The sequence below is a fragment of the Maylandia zebra genome, unplaced genomic scaffold (genome assembly GCF_041146795.1).
Source record: "Maylandia zebra isolate NMK-2024a unplaced genomic scaffold, Mzebra_GT3a scaffold03, whole genome shotgun sequence".
NCBI lineage: Eukaryota > Metazoa > Chordata > Actinopteri > Cichliformes > Cichlidae > Maylandia > Maylandia zebra.
In genome coordinates, this window is record NW_027490033.1 from 2,873,792 (window position 1) to 2,893,833 (window position 20,042).

General features: G+C 43.6%; 2 protein-coding genes across 4 annotated transcripts in view; both read right to left on the reverse strand.

The window, feature by feature from the left end:
• The window catches only part of LOC112432436 (protein NLRC3), a 3,307,575-nt gene that overhangs the window by 2,799,925 nt on the left and 487,608 nt on the right, over window positions 1-20,042 (reverse strand). The window lies entirely within an intron of this gene.
• Window positions 542-9,655, reverse strand: LOC112432413 (uncharacterized). 2 transcript variants are annotated; one of them, XM_076881188.1, is made up of 9 exons: window positions 9,224-9,655; window positions 9,013-9,102; window positions 6,083-6,145; window positions 3,024-3,341; window positions 2,831-2,902; window positions 2,613-2,731; window positions 2,469-2,529; window positions 2,284-2,378; window positions 542-1,847 (listed from the first exon to the last, which is right to left on the reverse strand). In XM_076881188.1, exons 4-9 carry the CDS (start codon window positions 3,057-3,059, stop codon window positions 968-970), a joined length of 1,263 nt encoding a protein of 420 aa, XP_076737303.1. In that variant the 5' UTR covers window positions 3,060-3,341; window positions 6,083-6,145; window positions 9,013-9,102; window positions 9,224-9,655; the 3' UTR covers window positions 542-967. The 2 variants fall into 2 exon arrangements, with proteins under 2 accessions (XP_076737303.1, XP_076737302.1); XM_076881187.1 differs by lacking the exons at window positions 6,083-6,145; window positions 9,013-9,102; window positions 9,224-9,655 and having other exon boundaries at window positions 3,024-4,710.

The window sequence follows — 20,042 nt, forward strand, 5'->3', positions numbered from 1 at the left end:
CTGAATTGATGGTGCTGCAGTGGACAATATTGAGTAGGCCTATTTGCTTTTTTTGGTTGTTTGTGTCTCCTGAAAATGTGCCTTCAGAATAAACAATGACAATGAAAGACTGCAGTGTTTTATATGAAGTAGACTAGTGTGTCCCCCTGATCTGATCTGCATGTGATGCAAGTATGTGTCATTTTGTCAACAGAGTTACATCTTGACAGAGGAATGTTAGGTTTTGACAGCAGAGTTTCAGTTTGGCACAGATGTGAATGGTATATTTTGATGTGTCATGTTTACTTGTGTTTAGAGTTTTGGCACAATGAGCGACGTTTTGCAAAATGTGTTCAAGCAACGGGCAAAAACTGTAACATGTTTTTCACCAAAGATTTCAGCAATTATAAAAATTCAACTCAAGCTATTCAGCTATTAGCATTCACACTGCATTTTCTACAGGAAGTACATTTTATATACCAGTTTCAGTTCAAAGTGCATTAAAAATAATAAATAATTATTAAAAATAATACCATCAATATGTTACTGCACTACACTTACTGGACTTGTGGAAGTATTTTGAGAACCATAAGAGATTCTTACAAATGTTTGAAAGAAAAAAAATCTTTAACATAGCTGGAGACTCGTGTAGAAATATGAATGAGTTTATAAAGTTTCTGTCATGGTGTGCTGTGACAGGCAGGTAGTAGGACCCAAACACAGGACTCTTACGTGGAATGAAACTTGAATCGGCAGCTTTTATTGCTGGAAACTCAGGTGGACTCAAGAAACTACAAACTAAGAAACAAGAACTAGGAAAACAAATCAGGAACTATGAACAAGAATCAAGTAAAGAACACGGAGGAGAAAAAACACCCAGCCCACTGAAAACTAAAGAAACCCCCAAAAACATGAAGAACAATCATTAAGGAACATATTTACATATTTAGAGTTACTGCAACACCAACACTGGGTCACAGCTTCAGTGTCAGTCGGTGACTTTTGGTCTGCAACAGCAGCAGAACAGACTTCTCAGTCTTTTGAAGAAGCCCTTTTTCTTCTTCTTGATCTGACGGTCTTCGGACTTCATTCTGGCTTCAGGTTCTGGAAAAGGTTCATCAGGAACATCAGGAACCGGCCCAATTTCAGAACAAGATCCGTTGATCATATGATCTTCACCTTCAACACAGGATTTGGACTCGCCATAGGGTTCCTCACAGGGAGCGTCGGGCTCTGCAACACTTTCTGACAGAGCTCCTTCGATCGTAAGGTCTCGAGTACTCAGACTGGATGCCCTTTCAGAAAGAAGTTCCTCACAGGGAACGTCGGGCTCTGCAACACTTTCTGACAGAGCTTCTTCGGCTGGTGGAACATTTGCCACTGAAAGGCCGTCAGAGGAGCGCTCACCATTTGTGCTCTTCACATCAGGACTTGAAGGGGGCTCAAAGATTTCACATATCCGGATCCTTGCTACATCAGCAATGGTCTTCAGCAACAGGGGTGCAAAGTTTGCAACTTGGATAGACAGAATTTCTTCAGGAAATTTCTGTCTAATCTCCGTCAGGATGCTGTCGACCAGATCGTCTCGGATAGAGCGGGTGAAGACGGCCTGTGTTTCCATCGCCGTGAGGCTCTTGGAGACACGATCTAAAGTGGCCTTGGTGACACTGGTGGAGAGGATACTTAGACTCTGGGAGGCCATGTTTAGGAGGGGACGAGGAGGAAGCTCCCAGAAGCCCTGGAGAACGCGGGGAACTACCTCGACCACTACCTCCTGCGCGGTGAGCAGTTTGCTGTTAGGCTGTTCCTGCTGCTTCTTTTTCAGGATTTCAACGTAATCCTTCACCGCGCTGAGGAATTTAGGTGCTCTGTAGAAAAACATGATAAGAGTTATCTGTTAAACATATTCAAAGCATCATTTAAATATTGAAACACTGTAGCTGGACTGTTAACCCTGTAACCACCTTTGTATCATACATGAGTTTCTGAGACCTCGATCTCATCAACATGATCAATACTTGCTATAATTTCTAAATGTTGTGGACAAAACTCTTTTTTTAGTCTAAAGTTAACATTGTCGTTAACAAAAAGTTGCCAAAAACACCCAGTGTATCAAATGTGATACAAAAAATAAATACACAATAAAAGTAAATCATACACAACATGACATAGCAAAGAACTCATGTGTGGCTTTTGTTTAAAGGGTTGATAAACATCTCAGTTCCAAAGAATCTGAATTTTCTGGCTGTTTTTTGATGGGTTGGGTCTTACAGGGTTAATAACTGTATGTTACATGTGACTCACTGAAATTTAGGAGGTACGGCCTCTGGGAACTGAAGAAGCAACCTGGCTTCAAATTCAACGTCCCTCATTTTATTGCTGACGTTCACCGCCCACACCTGAAACAGAAAACACATTTACAGTGCGCTTATGTGTAAAGGTTATGTGCACGTAATGAAAAAAAAGTCTTGTGGGTTTTCTCGTCTTACCAGCCTTAGAAGAGGTTTGGCTTCCTCTTCGTCAAAATCCTCTAACTCAAACTCCCACAGCCTTCAAAAGAAAGCAAAGCAGAGGTTTTCTCTCAGCACTTACACGTCATCACAAACAGACTTTCAGGCGTGACAGTAACTCACTGCTCTCTGAGCGTCTCCCTGCTCTTCTCCACCAAAAGATCTCTCAGATCTTCAGCAGTGAGGTTCGGTGGAATTAGATCTTCCTGCTGAAGTCTGAGAAACTCCGTCATTATCGCAACCTAAAAGTAAAGGAGACATTTAATCACCACCACTCTCAGGTCCTCAGAAATGACCTGATATTTTCTGTCAGCTTTGGTTTGCATGAATCTGGGTCTAACCTGAGCCTTGTAGCCCGGAAGATACCAGCAGATCTTTACAGCTGTTTCATAAATCGGTGTGTTGAACAACACCTGTCAAAGAAATAGCAATTTAGTCATTGTTACTTAAAATGATTCTCAGTTTGTCAACTTTTAAAACGACATCAAATTCTTCAAATTACTGAAATGCAGTAAAAGCAAAAGCGTCACATACCCTGATAGGCTTATAGATTCCTTGACTCTTTTCCATTTAAACGTGTTCAAATCAAAGTCAGGAAGAAAAACGTCAACTGCTCTCCAACGATGGCGTACGGGGGATCTGGACCTGAAAATGCTCTCAGCTCGGTGGTCTCGCACAGATGAGCTCTTTTGACAGTCTGATGTTTATTTATGAATGCAGAATTTCTTGAGCAGTCACCATGGAAACTTGATGCAGCTTCATGTTGTTAAATTAAAAGTAAACACTGTGTATTTTGCACTACACTCCACTAAACTTATCATATAAGTAAATAAAGTGTGGGTTAGGTCCCTCCTGTGGAAAGAGCCACACAAACCGATGGATCAGAAAAGACAAAGTCAGCTACAGCATGCCTTTTCATATTATGTGCCTGCTTATCTCCATTTCTTTACAGTAGATGGGAACTTTTGCAGTAAAGCAATGGCTTACAAACAGTGGACTGTGGACTAATGCAGACATCTGAAGCCTGACAGCAGCTGGTATATACACAGCTTTGGACAAACTGGCCCTTTAAACAGCCCAGAGGAAGAAGAGACCTCTGCGTTATCAGTGCAGCCTAAAGCACAATAATAATAATACTATTAATATGATTTTTAGAGCAATAATGCCCCAAATAATGAAGTCATTAATTACACATCCGTCATGCTTCACAGGAGGTCAGGAGTGACCGATGAACGTGATGCTACATTAGAGTCTGTCCTATGAGTTCAGCAGGAGGAGGTGAACCCACAGCTGGGACCAGTTCTCTAGTGGGTCCAGTATCATACTTGTGTTCATCCTGGTCTGAACCTGGTCAGAAGAACTGACTTCACTTTTGAAAATTCAATACTTATAAAAGGTAACCCCAAACAGTCTACAACGGCTGTTTTCTGTCCACCGAAGCAAATTTGATTGACGAGGTTTTTGTACCTTCACTTCTCCAAAAAGCAAATAAAGAGATTAAACAAAGATTTACTGAACGACCGTCAGAATTCCCAGAGCTAACGTAGATCGCTTTATGCTCTTGAGTCAGGAGGGATAAGAAAAGTGACTGCAAACATTGTGGAACGATTCATAGCGTTTGATTGCTTGTGTGAATGTATTAAACAGGAAACCAGGAGCTGCAGAAACCCAGTAATGCTGAAGACGCATGCGTGTGCGTTTATTACAGGTTTTTCTGAATGCTTAAACCCTAACTGTGATTCTTACAGCACAATTCCTAAAACTATTGATACTTATAGCAAAACCACTCACTGAGTGTGCAAAACTAAAAGCACAAACACTGCTTTGCACTCAGTTTGCCATTTTGTAACACACACTTTGCAAACCTGTAGCTACAATCCACTGCACAGCACTCTTTTTGCAGAACTGTAAACACAACTCACTGCTTTGCACTCAATTTCCAAATGATCAACGCACTCCTAGCAAAACTATACACATTTATGGCCATTATTTACACTATTTTGTCAACTGTCTGGCACACTGCCACATGTGAAAGCTTTTTTAGATAATTAGTTCACTTTGCAATCAGCCTAAGCACTATGATACAGGTAAGCTCTGTGTGTGGAGTACAATGGAGGGAGCAGGAAGAGTGAGAGGAGGCCGAGGAAGAGGACGTGGAGGTGAAGAAGTAGGATGAAGAGGACGACAAGGACAAGGAGGAGCAAGAGGAGGACGAGGAGGAGGGAGAGGACGGGTAAGAAGAGTAAGAAATAGAATTGCTGATGACATCAGAGCTACAATAGTGGACCATGTCATCAACCGTGGAGTGACCCTGAGGGAAGCTGGCCAACGGTTTTTTTGGTTTTTTCTCAAACTTAAGTAACTGAAACCTTTCATTGAACTACAGCAGAAACAGATTGGAAATGCCAAGTTATTCTAACACTAGTGGACTTGTTAAACAAAACATTTGTTTCACTTCTTTCTCAACATGCAGCACCATTAAGAACAGTGGACCAGCATAGTTGGTCTGCATGAGCACACTTACTGCAACAGTTGTACATGCTGAAACTGGTTGCTGGCAGCTGATGTGAAGAAATGTCTGGACACATCAAAAGTTTTCTTTTTCATTTTCTTCCTCCCTTGGATAACATACACATGGCAAATAAAAACATGTAACTAGGGTGACGTGAAGTGTGTATCATCAGGTTTAACTCAAATATAATGAGGCTGTCCATCTGTGAAGTAATTGTTCCTTCAAAAACCACTGTGACAACAGATTTTATTTCATTCATTTGATGGTTTTCTATTCTGTATACTGGAACTTTTTAATAGCCCCCCTGTCCACACATCCTTGACATGAGACTTTCTGCAGAGTTGCACATGATGAATGCACACAAAACTTAAAGTGTTGCTGTCATATTTTTTTGGATGTGGTTTGTTGTCATAATCAAGAACGTGTCTTATTTTTTTATTTGTTTTGTTGCTGATCGGCCATTGGACTGCTGAGCCTGCAGTGAACAGCCAGTCACTGACTCTTGATGCTAGAGCAAGGACAACTGAGCTCTCTCTCTCTCTCTCTCTCTCTTTTAAATAAATAATACGTTCGAGCTGTTTATGTTTTTGACTTGTTATGGACTCTGACTGGCAATGGGAGGGCTGGCGGACTCATATTATGGAGGTGGAGGGTAGACACATTTTGTGTGCAAGAGACCACATACTACAGTGGTGATTGACACAGACTTCAATGGACATTTAGGTGAAGGGAACAGAGGTTATGAGGTGTTGGGTAGGTGTGGTGTTTAGGAGAGAAATCTAGAAAGACAGATGTGGGGCAGATTTTCCAAGTGGAAATGGCCGTGGTGCACACATACTTCAAGAACAGGGAGGAACTTGTAGAAATATATGAAAGTGGAGGAAGCTGCACACAGGGCAACTAAATATTATGCAGAAGGTGAAATCAAAAAGACAGGAGACAAGGAGGTGTCAGGGAGAATGCAGCTATGCAGCATCAAATGGTAGTTTGAAGGATGAGTTTGGACATCAAGAAGAGGAAGTGAGTGAAGGCAGAGACATGCAGGAGTATAAACAGGCTCTGGGTAGTAGGGAAGACTTACCAGATGGCTGGGATAGTACAGCTTTATTGAGATAAACTGCCAAGAAGGGGTTTGACGTCTTCTCTGCACAGAAGAAAGGGAAAAAAGAAAAGTGATTTTGAAAGTATTTGAAGGAAGAGATTTACAAAGAAAAAGAAGTGTAGTTAGCGAAATGAAGAAAATAGACCAAGAAACTGGGAGGCTAGGCATGTAGCAGAAAGAGGTGACAAAGGAAAAGGCTCAGTGCCACGTATGTGAAGCTGGACCCCAAGGAAATGAGGGAATGAGACTTGCTAGGCAGAGAGTGAGTTTGAATGGATGTTCAAACCCAAAAAAAAAAGATATATTCACATAACATAGATTGAAAGAAGCTGCAGGTGGCACAGCAGCTTTAATGTCTTCCAGACAGGAAGTTTTGGAAAGAAATATCATCATTTCCCAGATTTTACTATCTTAGTGTTCTGTAACAAAATCACTGTTGTGCGCATGGTGTTAGAGATGATGATGATTACAAAAAAACTTAATGTGCTAGTCGTGCTTTTCTTGAGGGATTTGTCCTTCGACCAGTTTTCATGTCATTGGAATCATTTGTATTCACTGATTCTGGCACTTATTTCATCAAACCAAACTCCAAGTAAATACTTTCGGCTTTTTGGTTTTGTCAAACGAACTAATGTAAAGAATGCCTGGCTGTGCACTACACCACGCAGTGGGAATTTGTCTTCTCCAGTTAAATTCAGGATTAACTTGCTTTATAACACAGACCTCAAAAGTAACCGTTATAACCCCAAACACAAGAAAATGTGATCTACAGCACAGTGAGAACTGGCAACGCTTATCTGGAGGGGTCAGAGTGAATGAACTGGACACCTGTAGAAGCAGGATTTGATTTCCACTGATTTCCTTTCCGATCCGATACCAAGTAAAATTCAGGGTGGTATCGACGATACTGATCTGATACCGATACTCTGAACAAAAACTTATTTTTTTTCATCATCACTAGTTGAGATACGTTTTAAACTGGTCCAAAAAACAAATGCATATTTTCCCGAACCACTGTTCCTTGACTAAGGTGGATAACGTGATGAGGTCAAGGAAGGGTGTGACGGAGATTTGATTGAAAAACTTTGTCGTCCGTTAAAGTTTCACGTTGGCTTTTTCATCTTGAAAGCCCTCTCTGCTCGTGTCCAACCCGGGTGAACAATCATAGATGTGAGAAATGTAAACAAACCGTCCGCAGAATGCTGATCAGGTTATTTTAAGCGCAAGAAAACAAAAACGTTGCGCTCACCGTCGGCGTCACGGACGAGGCCTGGGGGTCCGGGCCCGTCCACAAAGGTCATTGTAACACAAATCATACGATTGCTAATGAAAATGCTATAAAGCTACATCGCAGATAAGTCTCTGGAGTAACAATCAAGGCCATGTTAGTTATTTGATGAATAGTATCTGTGCCACTCATGGCGCATGACTGAGGAGGACGTTGACCTCTGCAAGTCAGGAAAGTCTGCTGCTCATTGTATAAATATGAGATTTTTTCAAAAACCAGCCATCATCTCGGGAGGCTGACTCCAAAGTACCATCTCACTTCAAACTTGCAAAACAAGTCGAGTCGATGCGAGCGCACTGCTTGTTTCTAGTTAGTCTTTAAGGATGACAGCATTAGTCTGCTCCTTTGTATGAAATAAAGTGAGTCGAGTCCATGTGGTCTGGCACCCACCCACATTTCTCTGCTAGTGATCCATGAGGACTCCACCTTGTTGCCAGTTCTCTTGTGTGGAAGCTTCAGGAAATGACAGCTTCACTCTGACGTGTGTGAGCTGTGTGAGGTCTGTGGTTAGAAGTTTACAGTGTTTGCTCTTTGTGTCGTCTGTAATATGCTCTATGGCTTTAAAAAAATGGCCACATGTTTCTGTAGCTGAATTTGTCCATCTCTGACCTTCTGAGACTGTATTTTCAAACAGGGACGTTCTGACTTTTCTTCACCTTGTACTTCATTCTGCAAATGTTTTATACTCTATTAGAGTTATTACATTATTCTGTTATGCTATAAAATCAACCCCCATATAAGATCGTACTTAAGAAATACATTTAAAAACCTTCCTGTGCAAATAACCCAAGTTATCTAGAAGAAATAAAAACTGCACCGCAAACCAAACTCAGGTGTTCGACCTGTTGAGCTCGGGAAACTAACTGGTGTTTCATTTTAGTGAGTGCTTTGTTAGATTCCTTCATTTGAACCAAATGAAGTTGATTAAAGTTGATGCATTGATGTGTTTGAAGTGTTTTGTTAGTTGCGATGGATCTCCTGCTGTCTTTTTTCCTCATTATTAAAAGAGGATTTGTTTGAATTTCAAACATCCATTTCCTGTTTATCTGGTCCCGGGTCACAGGTGCAGCAGTCTAAGCAGAGAATCCCAGACCTCCCTAAACAACCACTTCCTCCAGCATATCCAGGACAATACTGAGGCATTCCCAGGCCTGCTGAGAGATATAACCTCTCTAGTGTGTCCTGGGTCTGCCCTGGAGACTCCTCCTCATGGGACATGCCCCAAACACCTCACCCAGGATATTTTTAATGAAAACATCACAAATAAGTCGTCAGGTCTGATGGTCACATTTGTGAGATTCAACCACCATAAAGCAGAGATCACACAGGACACACTGTGTAACCCTCAGCTCAGGTGTGTTCAGGACATTTGCTTGGAAGAAGCCGTCTGTGGATAAATCCTGCTCTCCACCTCAGCTGTCAGGTTTATCCAGAGAACGGCCGTCCTGACTTCCAGCAGCCCCACAGTCCTCGTTTCTAATAAACTGGCATCACTGAAATGAACTGTCTGCCTCGCTGTTCAATAATCTGCTCTTTGCCAATTTCCCAGCAGAAGCTTCCACTCATATCAGCATTTTTCTGTGATTCTCACATGAACTAAACATAAAAAGCTGAAGCCAACCTCAGAGTTCCCCGTAGTGAGGAAGAGTTTCCTCTGAGCCACAGCTGAGTTTGATGCGTCCACAAAGGAAGACTGACGGGAGGACAGACTCTGGGAGAAAGGCAGATATTAAAAGATATGAATACAAAGTACGCTGCAACAAACAGGACAGCAGATTATGAAGAGCGGTTAGACCTTCATGTGTCAGTCATTGAAATGTGATCAAAGTTACCTGTTTGACATCCTGATAGAAGAAAATCAGCTTCTTGGATCCGTTTGCAGCAAAGAATTCATGGATCAGACTGAACTGGAAGAATCAGACATTAATGACTCAAAGGTTCAACTCTGAGGAAGGATCACGTCTCTGAACTTACTCTGTCATCAGAGACGATGGCGTCTTCCACCGCCGCCTCCTCCAGGCTGCCGGCGTCGGCCAGCCTGCTCATCAGGTATTTATGTCGGGCATCCAGAGCTGCCCGCCGTTCCTCCTTCACGGCTCTCGCCTGTTTGGCTACTTCTCTCCTCGCCTCATTGGACAGCAGCATCGTCCTTTTACCAGACACCTGGAGAAACATCAGCTCAGTCTACAGACGCAGAGACCAGTGAGAGCTTGGCCCAAACATCTGCAGGTTTCTGAGGACCACGTTTGACCCTGACTGGAGGCATCGATTCTTTTTTTTTTTTTTTTTTTTTTTTTTTTTTTTTAAATGACATCAGAAACAGCAGTATGCGACATTACGTGATGGCAGAGCTTCAGTTCATCCTTTGTCATTTTTTTTTTTTTTTTTTTTTTTTTTTTTTTTTTTTTAAATAAATAGGACAGGGGGAATGAATGAGAGAGAGAGGGGGAGAGAAAGAAAGAAAACCCAAGGGGAGAAGAGACGGTGAGAAGGGGGGGGAAGAGAGACAAAAAAAAAAAAAAACTCCTGGGTCACCTGTATGGAGAAAAAACAAACAAACAAACAAACAAACAAACAAACAAACAGAGGAGACAGCAAACAACAAAGAGCAACATAATAATAGAGAAAACAAAGCACCATCACAATAAACTAGCTAGTCATAGATATCAGTATTTACTAAGTAATAAACGATATTGTGCAGCACGCAAGATAGACAGCGCACAGTGTGCTTTGAGGCAGCAGCCAAGAAAGCTTTAGTCCGCGTCTGTGAATACCCATGTGTGCATACCTGTGTGGATCAGCATGCTTGCATTCCAAAGGTTTCTCCATGTAATGATCTGCTAGGGAGTGTGGGGGGGCCACAGCCCCATCCTCCAGGGTGTGAAGCGGGTATGGAGGAGATCAAAACTCCAGACATCCAGAGGCCCCCAGAACACAAGAGACCATGGAAGACCAACAGAGGGGCAGCCGCGCCACTGTCCCAGAAAGAGCTGAGGAGAGTCCCAGATGAGGGCTCACTCAGCAGCCGCGGAGCAGAAGCCAGGGGGGGTTGCAGTGACGCGCCCGTGAGCTCCGCCGGCCCCCAGCTGCGCCTGAGTGACCGAGCCCTAGGCCGAGAGGCCGGGGGCACCCCACCTCCAAAGGGGCCCGAGCGAGCCCCAGGCCCCAGGCCCCGACAAGCGGCCGCCAAGGAGTGAGCCGGTGTGTACCCGGACGCCCACCCCCAGACACAAAGAACCACCAACACACCGACACCTGAGGGAGTCCGCCACCGGCAGGGGAAGTGGTGGTGGGTGGAGATAGGCCTCCAAACCTTGGAGGGCCTGAGGTGTCCCCAGAGAGGTGGCGTCTGATACCCAACCTGACATATAGACACAGACATACAGGCACACACAGACACAAACATCCATTCCCACCCTCATGCTCTCATATGCACTCACTCCACACTCAACCAACGTGGAGACAGACATAAAGAGACGCTGTACACACAATCACACTCCCCAAGCGTACTCTACAAACCGGGTCTAGGTACCCTTGCCCCTGGAGGGGGGAATTGCACCCAGACCCAGGTGGTGTTACCCTTTTCCCTGCGGTGGGGAGAGGCAGACCACCCCGACTCCGCAGCAGCAGGGAGGCCCCACACCCCAGACCGCAGTCGGACGGCCAACTCCTCCTACTAGCCCCCCCGCTCCAGCAGGCCGCAGAGAATGGGGGTGGGAGAAGACTCCAAACCTCCCTCCACCCGCTCATTGTAGTGTTGATGCATATGTGTTCTAAGGTGCAATTAAAACCCAGGAGGGCATGGAGCTACCTGCCAAGGAGCAGCAGGTAAGCGCATGGTCCCTCCTGCTAGCCCTCAATGACTAAGTGTATTTAAAATTGAGAGGTGGGCAACGACGTCAGGGGTGAGGTATACACCCTGATGGTGATTTGGACTCCGTGATTGTGCCCACCCCCAAGATCCTATATGTATGTGTAATGAGAGTGTGAATAATGTGAATGTCTAAGTTGTGGGATAAAATTGAGGCAGAGGCAGCCAGAAGGGGACAGGGGGGGGGGGGTAGCCTCCTCTGCACCCTGGTGACATACCCCCACTCCAAGGCCCTGCATGTGTGGGTGGTTGTGGAGGAGCGGGAAGAGGGAGGCAGCTGGAGATGGGGAGGGAAGGAAGGGAGGGGCAGGTAACCCCTCCCTGGGGCCAGCTCCCCCGCTGACCCCAGTAGGCACTCCCACCCTCCGCGACCCGCCAGGGAAGGGGGGCCCAGGCCCATCAGACCGGGGCCCAGTGCAGTAGCGCCCCCCGGCTCCACAGAGCCCTGGACAGTCCACCCAACCCCACCACAGAGAAAACTGCACCCACCCCACCAACCACACATCTTCCAGACTACATAAGACGGTAAACGCCCAGGCTGAGATCTTCCTCCACCTCTCCTGTATCTCCCCCTCCTGCAGAGAGTTCCTGAGAGAAGAAAGCTCCTGCCAGATGTGACCATCCCCCCCACCAGTTGAAGAGCCCCCCAGGCGGCTCGATGCACCGGCGGCACCCTGCTCCAGGGCCGGGCCCCCATGCACCCACCCGCCCACAACCCCGGCAACACACCAACCAGGACCCGAGCCCCCGAGGCCCGGCCCGGGCCCCCGCCCAGAGACGGAGCACCCCCAGAACCTCACGCCCATCCCGGACCCACCCAGGGGCAGCCAGGTTGCCAGGTCAGTAACCCACGTCCGTCAGCACAGACCCTCCCCTAGCCCCGCTGCACGCAGCCGCGAGGAAACAGTCACCTGAGAGCCAACAGAGCCCTCAACCGGACGTGACCGCTACCCCGGGTTGAGCCCCCCAAGGAAGATGCCTCCGGGGAACCCCCCGACGCCCTAAGCCTGTCCCTACCCCCTCACCAATCACAACAGTGAAGGCGGGACCAAACTATGACCCCCCACCCCCACTAGGTGATGGAGCTGATAAAAGGGGCCCAGAGCAATTGATCTGATGTGGTGGCAGAGGCTGTGTCAAGACTAATGTAATCTAATAGATAATTTCTATATTGGTTAGAATTAAGATTATTTTTATTTTTCCAGTTCATGAGGACTGTTTTCTTGGCTATGCATAGGGCAGTGAAGATCATATGGGCTATATTCTTTTCTGAAGTGACATTATCTAAGCTGCCCAACAAACACACTAAGGGGGAAGTTGGAATGTTACATTTCAGACATTTTGATAAGTCTTCACATATCTCGCGCCAAAACTTTTGCACTGGTGGACAGAACCAAAGAGCGTGGATGTAATTGTCTGGTGTATTGCCTTGACAGTGTGAGCAGTTGTTGGAAGATGTAAAGCCCATCTTAAACATCCGATGACCTGTATAGTGCACTCTATGAAGTATTTTGTATTGTATTAATTGCAGACTGGGATTTTTAATTAATTTAAAAGTTTTTAAGCAAATCTGAGACCAGAAGTTTTGGTCTAGGTTGACTGATAAATCTGCTTCCCACTTTGCAGTAGGAAGGGATATTGATTCATCTAATTTAGAAAGTGTTCTGTATATTTTAGATAATAATTTGGGGGATTTAAGAGTAAGAAAATGTGCCGCACTTAGTGGTGTTTGTAATTCAACTTGACTGAGGTTAAATTTCTTTTTTACTATGGATTTAATTTGTTGATATTCTAAAAACCTTGTCTTGTTGATCCCATATTGTTCAACTAGTCTGTCAAATGGAATAAATTCTGTTCCCTCTAATATATGTTCTAAGTATTTAATTCCTTTACAACTCCATTCTGGGAAATTAATCATATTATTGTTTTGTAATATGTCAGGGTTATTCCAGATAGGTGTACGTTTGCATGGGATTAATGAAGACTCCGTTATTTTTAGAAACTCCCACCATGCTGTTAGAGAAAAGCTGATGTTGATACTTTTAAAGCATTCATGTCTTTTGATGTTTGAGCTAATAAATGGTAGGTCTGAAATCTCTAGATCCTTGCATAGTGCCTGTTCAACATCTAGCCAGGGCTCAACTAAGAAGGTATGTTTTAACCATTCTGAGATGAACTGAAGCCTGTTGGCTAAGAAGTATTGGTGAAAATTAGGCAGATCTAATCCTCCTCTATCCTTGGTTCTTTGTAGCGTTTTTAAGCTAATACGCGGGGGTTTATCTTTCCAAAGGAATTTGGAAATATATGAATCCAGAGATCTGAACCAATCTTGTGATGGTTTGTTAGGGATCATTAAAAATAAGTAATTTATTTTTGGCAAGATCATCATTTTTATAGTGGCGACCCTTCCCATGAGTGATATGGGTAAAGATTTCCATCTAGTCAGATCGCCTTCTACTTTCTTTAGAAGTGGGATGTGGTTTAGTTTAGTTAAGTCTGAAAGCTTAGGAGAGACATTAATACCTAAATATTTAATATTTCCGGATTGCAGAGGGGCAGAGGAAGAATTATGGAAGGAGCAGTTAATGGGGAGAACTGTAGATTTTGGCCAGTTAATTGAATAATCTGAAACTCTTGAAAACCAGTTTATTAAAGTAATTACCTCAGAGAGGTTGGTTTGTGTGTTTTGCAGAAAAAGCAACACATCATCCGCATAGAGACTGATTTTATGTTCTATGTTCTTACATTTTATGCCCTTAATTGTTGTAGCCTGTCTAAATGCTGCTGCTAGAGGTTCGATAAAAATTGCAAAAAGTGAGGGGGAGAGTGGGCATCCCTGTCTGGTGCCCCTCAGGAGATAGAAGCTGGAGGATGTCTGGTCATTTGTTCTGATACGAGCCGTTGGGGAATTGTATAATATTCTTATCCAGTTTATGAAAGAGTTTCCAAAACCAAATTTGTGTAAAGTTGCGAATAAAAATTTCCAATTAACTCTGTCAAATGCTTTTTCTGCATCTAGAGATAATATTATGGCTTCGATGTTTTTATCGTATGAGTAGTCTATTAAATTAAGTAATCTACGAGTGTTTGTTGAGGAGTGCCGACCTTTTATGAAACCAGTTTGGTCAGGATGAATTAAGAGGGGGGTCATTTTCTCTAATCTCTTTGAGAGAGCTTTGCAGATTATTTTAAGGTCTACATTTAAAAGAGAAATTGGACGATAGCTTGAGGGAAATAAAGGGTCTTTGCCTGGTTTTAGCAGGAGACTAATGTTGGCAGAATTCATATTTGGTGGTAGTCTGCCATTTTCCTCGATTTCCTGCAACATGCCGTGGAATACTGGTGCCAAAATTGTCCAGAATTCTTTGTAGAATTCTGCAGGGAAGCCGTCTGGACCTGGAGCCTTATTATTGGGCATACTTATCAGGGCTTCCTGGAGTTCACTTGGCGTCAGTGGCGAATCCAATTCCATTGCTTGACTGTCTAGTAATTTTGGAAGAGTTACGTTGTCAAGAAACAGATCAATTTCATTTTTAGATGGGTTTATTTGTGGTGAGTATAAAGTTTCATAGAAATCCCTAAAAATGTTGTTTATTCTTCCAGGATCATATATTGTGTTCCCCGATAAATCTTTAGCAGCACATATAGTTGTTTTTTCTTTATTTATTTTTAGCTGGTTAGCTAGAAATCGACCTGATTTGTTACTGTGTTCAAAATTCTGCAAGCGAAGTCTTTGTATAAGGAATTGTGTTTTTTTATTAATAATTTCATTTAATTCTAGTTTTGTTTTGCATATTTTGTTCAATGTTTCCTGATCTTGGTCGCACGCGTAGGCTTCTTCTAGTGATTTGATGTTTTTTTCTAATTCCTGAATATTTTTGTTTTCTTCTTTCTTTTTGTGTGATGAGAAAGAAATTATTTTACCTCTCATCACAGCTTTCCCTGCTTCCCATAGAACAGAAGCAGATATTCCGGGAGTGTCATTAAAGTCTAAATATGAAGTCCATTCCTTTTTAAAGTATTTAATAAAGTCTTCATCTTTAAGTAGTGATATATTAAATCTCCAGTTTTTACTTGGCGTAGTATTATTCTTGTGCATTAGTGTTAAAGATACAGGAGCATGATCGCTGACAGCTATAGGATGAATCTCAGTGTCTGAAATGTCACACAGCAGTGAGCTGCTGACCAAAAAATAATCCAGACAAGAGTAAGAGTGATGAACATGCGAGAAAAAAGTATATTCCTTACTGGTGGGGTGAAGAGAGCGCCATGCATCGCAAAGACCAAAGTCGTTCATATACTGTTTGATTATATTTGTGGACTGCCAATTACGCTGAGTTCCTGTTGTGTTGAGCCTATCCATTTCTTCATTTAGTCCAAGGTTGAGGTCACCGCCAAGAATGAGTGTGCAATCAAGGTGTTCAGAGAGTGCACTAAAAAATCCGTGGAAGAATGAGGGTTCATCAACATTTGGACCATATATACTAACAATACATAGTTTTTTGTTCAATATTGATAGTTTAATAATTAGAAATCTACCCTCTGGATCTATAACTGTATCGAGTACTGTAAAATTAACATTTTTATGTATTAAAATTGCTACTCCCCGTTGTCTAGAATTATAACCGGCTGCAAACGCGTTAGGAAACTCAGGTGTTTTAAGTTCATTTAAACCTGTGACAGGTTTGTGAGTTTCTTGTAATAAAACAACATCTGCCTGTAGTTTTTTAAGCTGGTTAAATATTTTTAACCTCTTTCCTCTGGTGCCAGCTCCATTTACATTCCATGTGACAAACCTCAGCATGCCCTTAATTGTGCGTGTATGTTTAATGATGTATGCTGGGTGTTTCGTTTAGACAGGTGGAGAGAATATGGAAACATCCCTTGTTTGTAAATAGAAAGAGAAAAAGAAGTGTGGTGAGAGACTCCATAAGTCTGACTATGTGTGTGAATACTCACTAATATGAACAAGCGTGGCTTGCTTATGTGTCCTGCAAGTCTGTGCGTGCTGTGAGGCTGTTGTGAATGTGCTGCCGTTGAGCTGATGTGTTTGCGTGATCGTGTTGTGAAAATATGGAGAAATAGAGGGTGTTGTTTGTAGGTGAGTGGGGAAGTAGGTGATCACAGCAGTGAAAGACAAGAGAAAGAAAGAAACCACATGAACTGTGAGCGACAACAAAAAAAAGGAAACGAAACGGAAACATTCCAATTAAAGCAATGACGGAGGGTGACGGTATTATATCTGCTATGACATCCTACTGATATTACTAGCTTAAACTCATGTTAAAGGAGAAAGTGTGAATGAATAAGAAAAGAGTGTAGCGGGTTCTTATCTGGAGTGCAGTCAGTATAACCACGGTGTGGTGCCGGGGTCGCGGTACAGCTGTCCGTCCACGTAGAGCCGGTCCACAGCGATGACAGCACGGGAGCCTTTCTGGATAAAGCTACGTCGAACTGGGAACAGGACCTTGCGTCGTTCCAGGATCTCTTTGGGGAACTGGTCGTTCACGCTGAAGTCCGTTCCTTTCAGCTCTCTGCCGCGACTCTTCACCTGTTCCTTTTGTTTGAATTGGCTGAATTTGGCCACAATAGGCCGTGGTCTCCCGGTCCGCGACCTCACGCCCCCCAAGCGATGTACTCTATCGAAGTCGATGTTCTTTACGGTGTCCTCCGGCAGCTTCAGGTGGATTTTAATGAAGCTTTTCACCGTTGCCTCTGCGTCCTCTCCGGCAGTTTCTGGAATACCAGAAAACACAAGATTATCTCTCATGCTACGGGCTTGTAAATCGATAACGGACTCTTATTTTTTTATTTTCAATGTTTAGCTGGGTCACGTTATCGGTGAGAGATTTAACCGACTCCCGTAGCGTGGCATTTTCAGCGGCAAGCGTTTCCACCTGCCGCTGGCTGAATTCCAGGGATTCTCTCAGAGATTTAAATTCCCGGTGTAAGATCTCCACCAGGGACAGCCTCGCATCGAAACTGGACAATCGCTTGTCGATGGACTCCAGGATTTCTGCGATGTCTTTGCCGGCAGGCGATGTTGTACCGGGGGAGTCTGCCTGGCGACTTCTCTTCGATGACGGCGTCTCGATTTTGGCCGGGGAAGATGCACTCTGGGCCTTATGCATTACTAAATCTTGAAAACAGCGGTCGATGTAATCTTGGAGAGCGTCTAAACTCTCCCCGTTGTCCTCCAGGGTGTTAGAGATGATAAAACAGATGTTGTTAGTTATATGACAATTGATTAGTATATTTGGAAAATATTTGGAAATACTGAAGCTTGGAAAACCTTTGTTAAACTCTATGCTACCATTTGCTTTTTCTCCGCCAAAATCTCCGGCGTCTGACGTCACCTACAACATCACTTCCGTCACTTACCTCTCCTTCCGTCACTTACCCTCTCCAGCAGTAACTTTCAATGTCAGTGAATGAACTGGACACCTGTAGAAGCAGGATTTGATTTCCACTGATTTCCTTTCTGATCCGATACCAAGTAAAGTTCAGGGTGGTATCGACGATACTGATCTGATACGATACTCTGTACAAAAAGTTATTTTTTTTACTCTATCTTTTATTTTATCTCAAATTATAGCGTCGTAATGATCACAGGACATCAGATTACTTGTTCTTATCACTTAATGATGCAGAATTATCATATAGAAATGAAAAACCTGAAGTTGTGGCTATTTGTTGCCTGCCTGCAGCATTAAAGGACTCCGTGAGAGACGTCTGTCTCGCCCTGGCAGCACCTCTCCCTCTCCTCCTCTTCAGTTCGCCTCAACATACGCTCGTCATATTCTGTGATATGATTCACTCTGAGGTGTTTGACCAGGTCAGCGGTGTTACCACAACACCTCACATTCTTGCCACATGTATGGCAAACCACGTCTCAGCTGTTCGTGGAGGTAAAATACGTCTGCACATGACTCTGTTTACGCTCAGCCATTGTTGTGAGTGTGCACGCCAAGGGGCCGGACACAATGACGGGTATCGGAGGAATCGATATTTCAGTATTGATCCGCACATCACTAGTTGAGATACGTTTTAAAGTAGTCCAAAAAACAAATGCATATTTTCCCGAACCACTGTTCCTTGACTAAGGTGGATAACGTGATGAGGTCAAGGAAGGGTGTGACGGAGATTTGATTGAAAAACTTTGTCGTCCGTTAAAGTTTCACGTTGGCTTTTTCATCTTGAAAGCCCTCTCTGCTCGTGTCCAACCCGGGTGAACAATCACAGATGTGAGAAATGTAAACAAACCGTCCGCAGAACGCTGATCAGGTTATTTTAAGCGCAAGAAAACAAAAACGTTGCGCTCACCGTCGGCGTCACGGACGAGGCCTGGGGGTCCGGGCCCGTCCACAAAGGTCATTGTAACACAAATCATACGATTGCTAATGAAAATGCTATAAAGCTACATCGCAGATAAGTCTCTGGAGTAACAATCAAGGCCATGTTAGTTATTTGATGAATAGTATCTGTGCCACTCATGGCGCATGACTGAGGAGGACGTTGACCTCTGCAAGTCAGGAAAGTCTGCTGCTCATTGTATAAATATGAGATTTTTTCAAAAACCAGCCAGCCATCATCTCGGGAGGCTGACTCCAAAGTACCATCTCACTTCAAACTTGCAAAACAAGTCGAGTCGATGCGAGCGCACTGCTTGTTTCTAGTTAGTCTTTAAGGATGACAGCATTAGTCTGCTCCTTTGTATGAAATAAAGTGAGTCGAGTCCATGTGGTCTGGCACCCACCCACATTTCTCTGCTAGTGATCCATGAGGACTCCACCTTGTTGCCAGTTCTCTTGTGTGGAAGCTTCAGGAAATGACAGCTTCACTCTGACGTGTGTGAGCTGTGTGAGGTCTGTGGTTAGAAGTTTACAGTGTTTGCTCTTTGTGTCGTCTGTAATATGCTCTATGGCTTTAAAAAAATGGCCACATGTTTCTGTAGCTGAATTTGTCCATCTCTGACCTTCTGAGAGTGACTGCCTAAACTGAGCTACTGTCCCCCCTCCACTGAGACGTTGTCCTGTGATGTGTCATGGGGGGAAGTGTTCCTCACGGTTGGACTTGTGAGAAGCTCAGTCAGTTTATTCAAACTTTAAAAAGACGCATTTTCAGTCTCTGGATTTCAGCAGAAACTAATGTGAACACAGCACTTTTTGATTGAGTATAAAAGGATGAAAGAGTCAGTGATTAGTAACATTGTTGCTGACTGATGCTGTTGTAGAGCTGTCTTTGGATCCTCACCTTCCTGGAAGCCTTCCCTGGATTGCTCATATATCATTAACTTGTTTGTGTTCAGTAGAATCAGGTGTTGTGGATGCAGGTCGTAGCTGTGTGAGGCCTGTACAGTCAGCGCTGTGTGAGCGCTGTGTAACGTTAGCTTAGACTTCTTTCTGTTGTTATCATCCTTCAGGTTAATGTTGTTTTCATTATGCATCACAGGAAGTGTGGGTGGCTGTTAGCCTCACAGCTCATGGAGAGTTGCTGCTGCTCTGCCTCCTTTTTGATGTTTCTGCTCTTTGTGGCTTTGTGTTACTTTGTGTCGTGTCTGAAACAAAGTGAGTCCATGTTACTAACTGTAGTCGGCTCTCTGTCTCGTGCACAGCTGACTGTTGTCTGAATGAAAGTGTTTTTGTACTTTGTGTAATCTGTTGGGTCTTTGAGGCCTTTTTAAACAGCATATGAGCCATATGTATGTGTGTATATGAAAGGTTGTTTGTAATACATCAAATTGTTGCTTATTCTAGAGCTGCTGCTGTGCCTGATTGGTC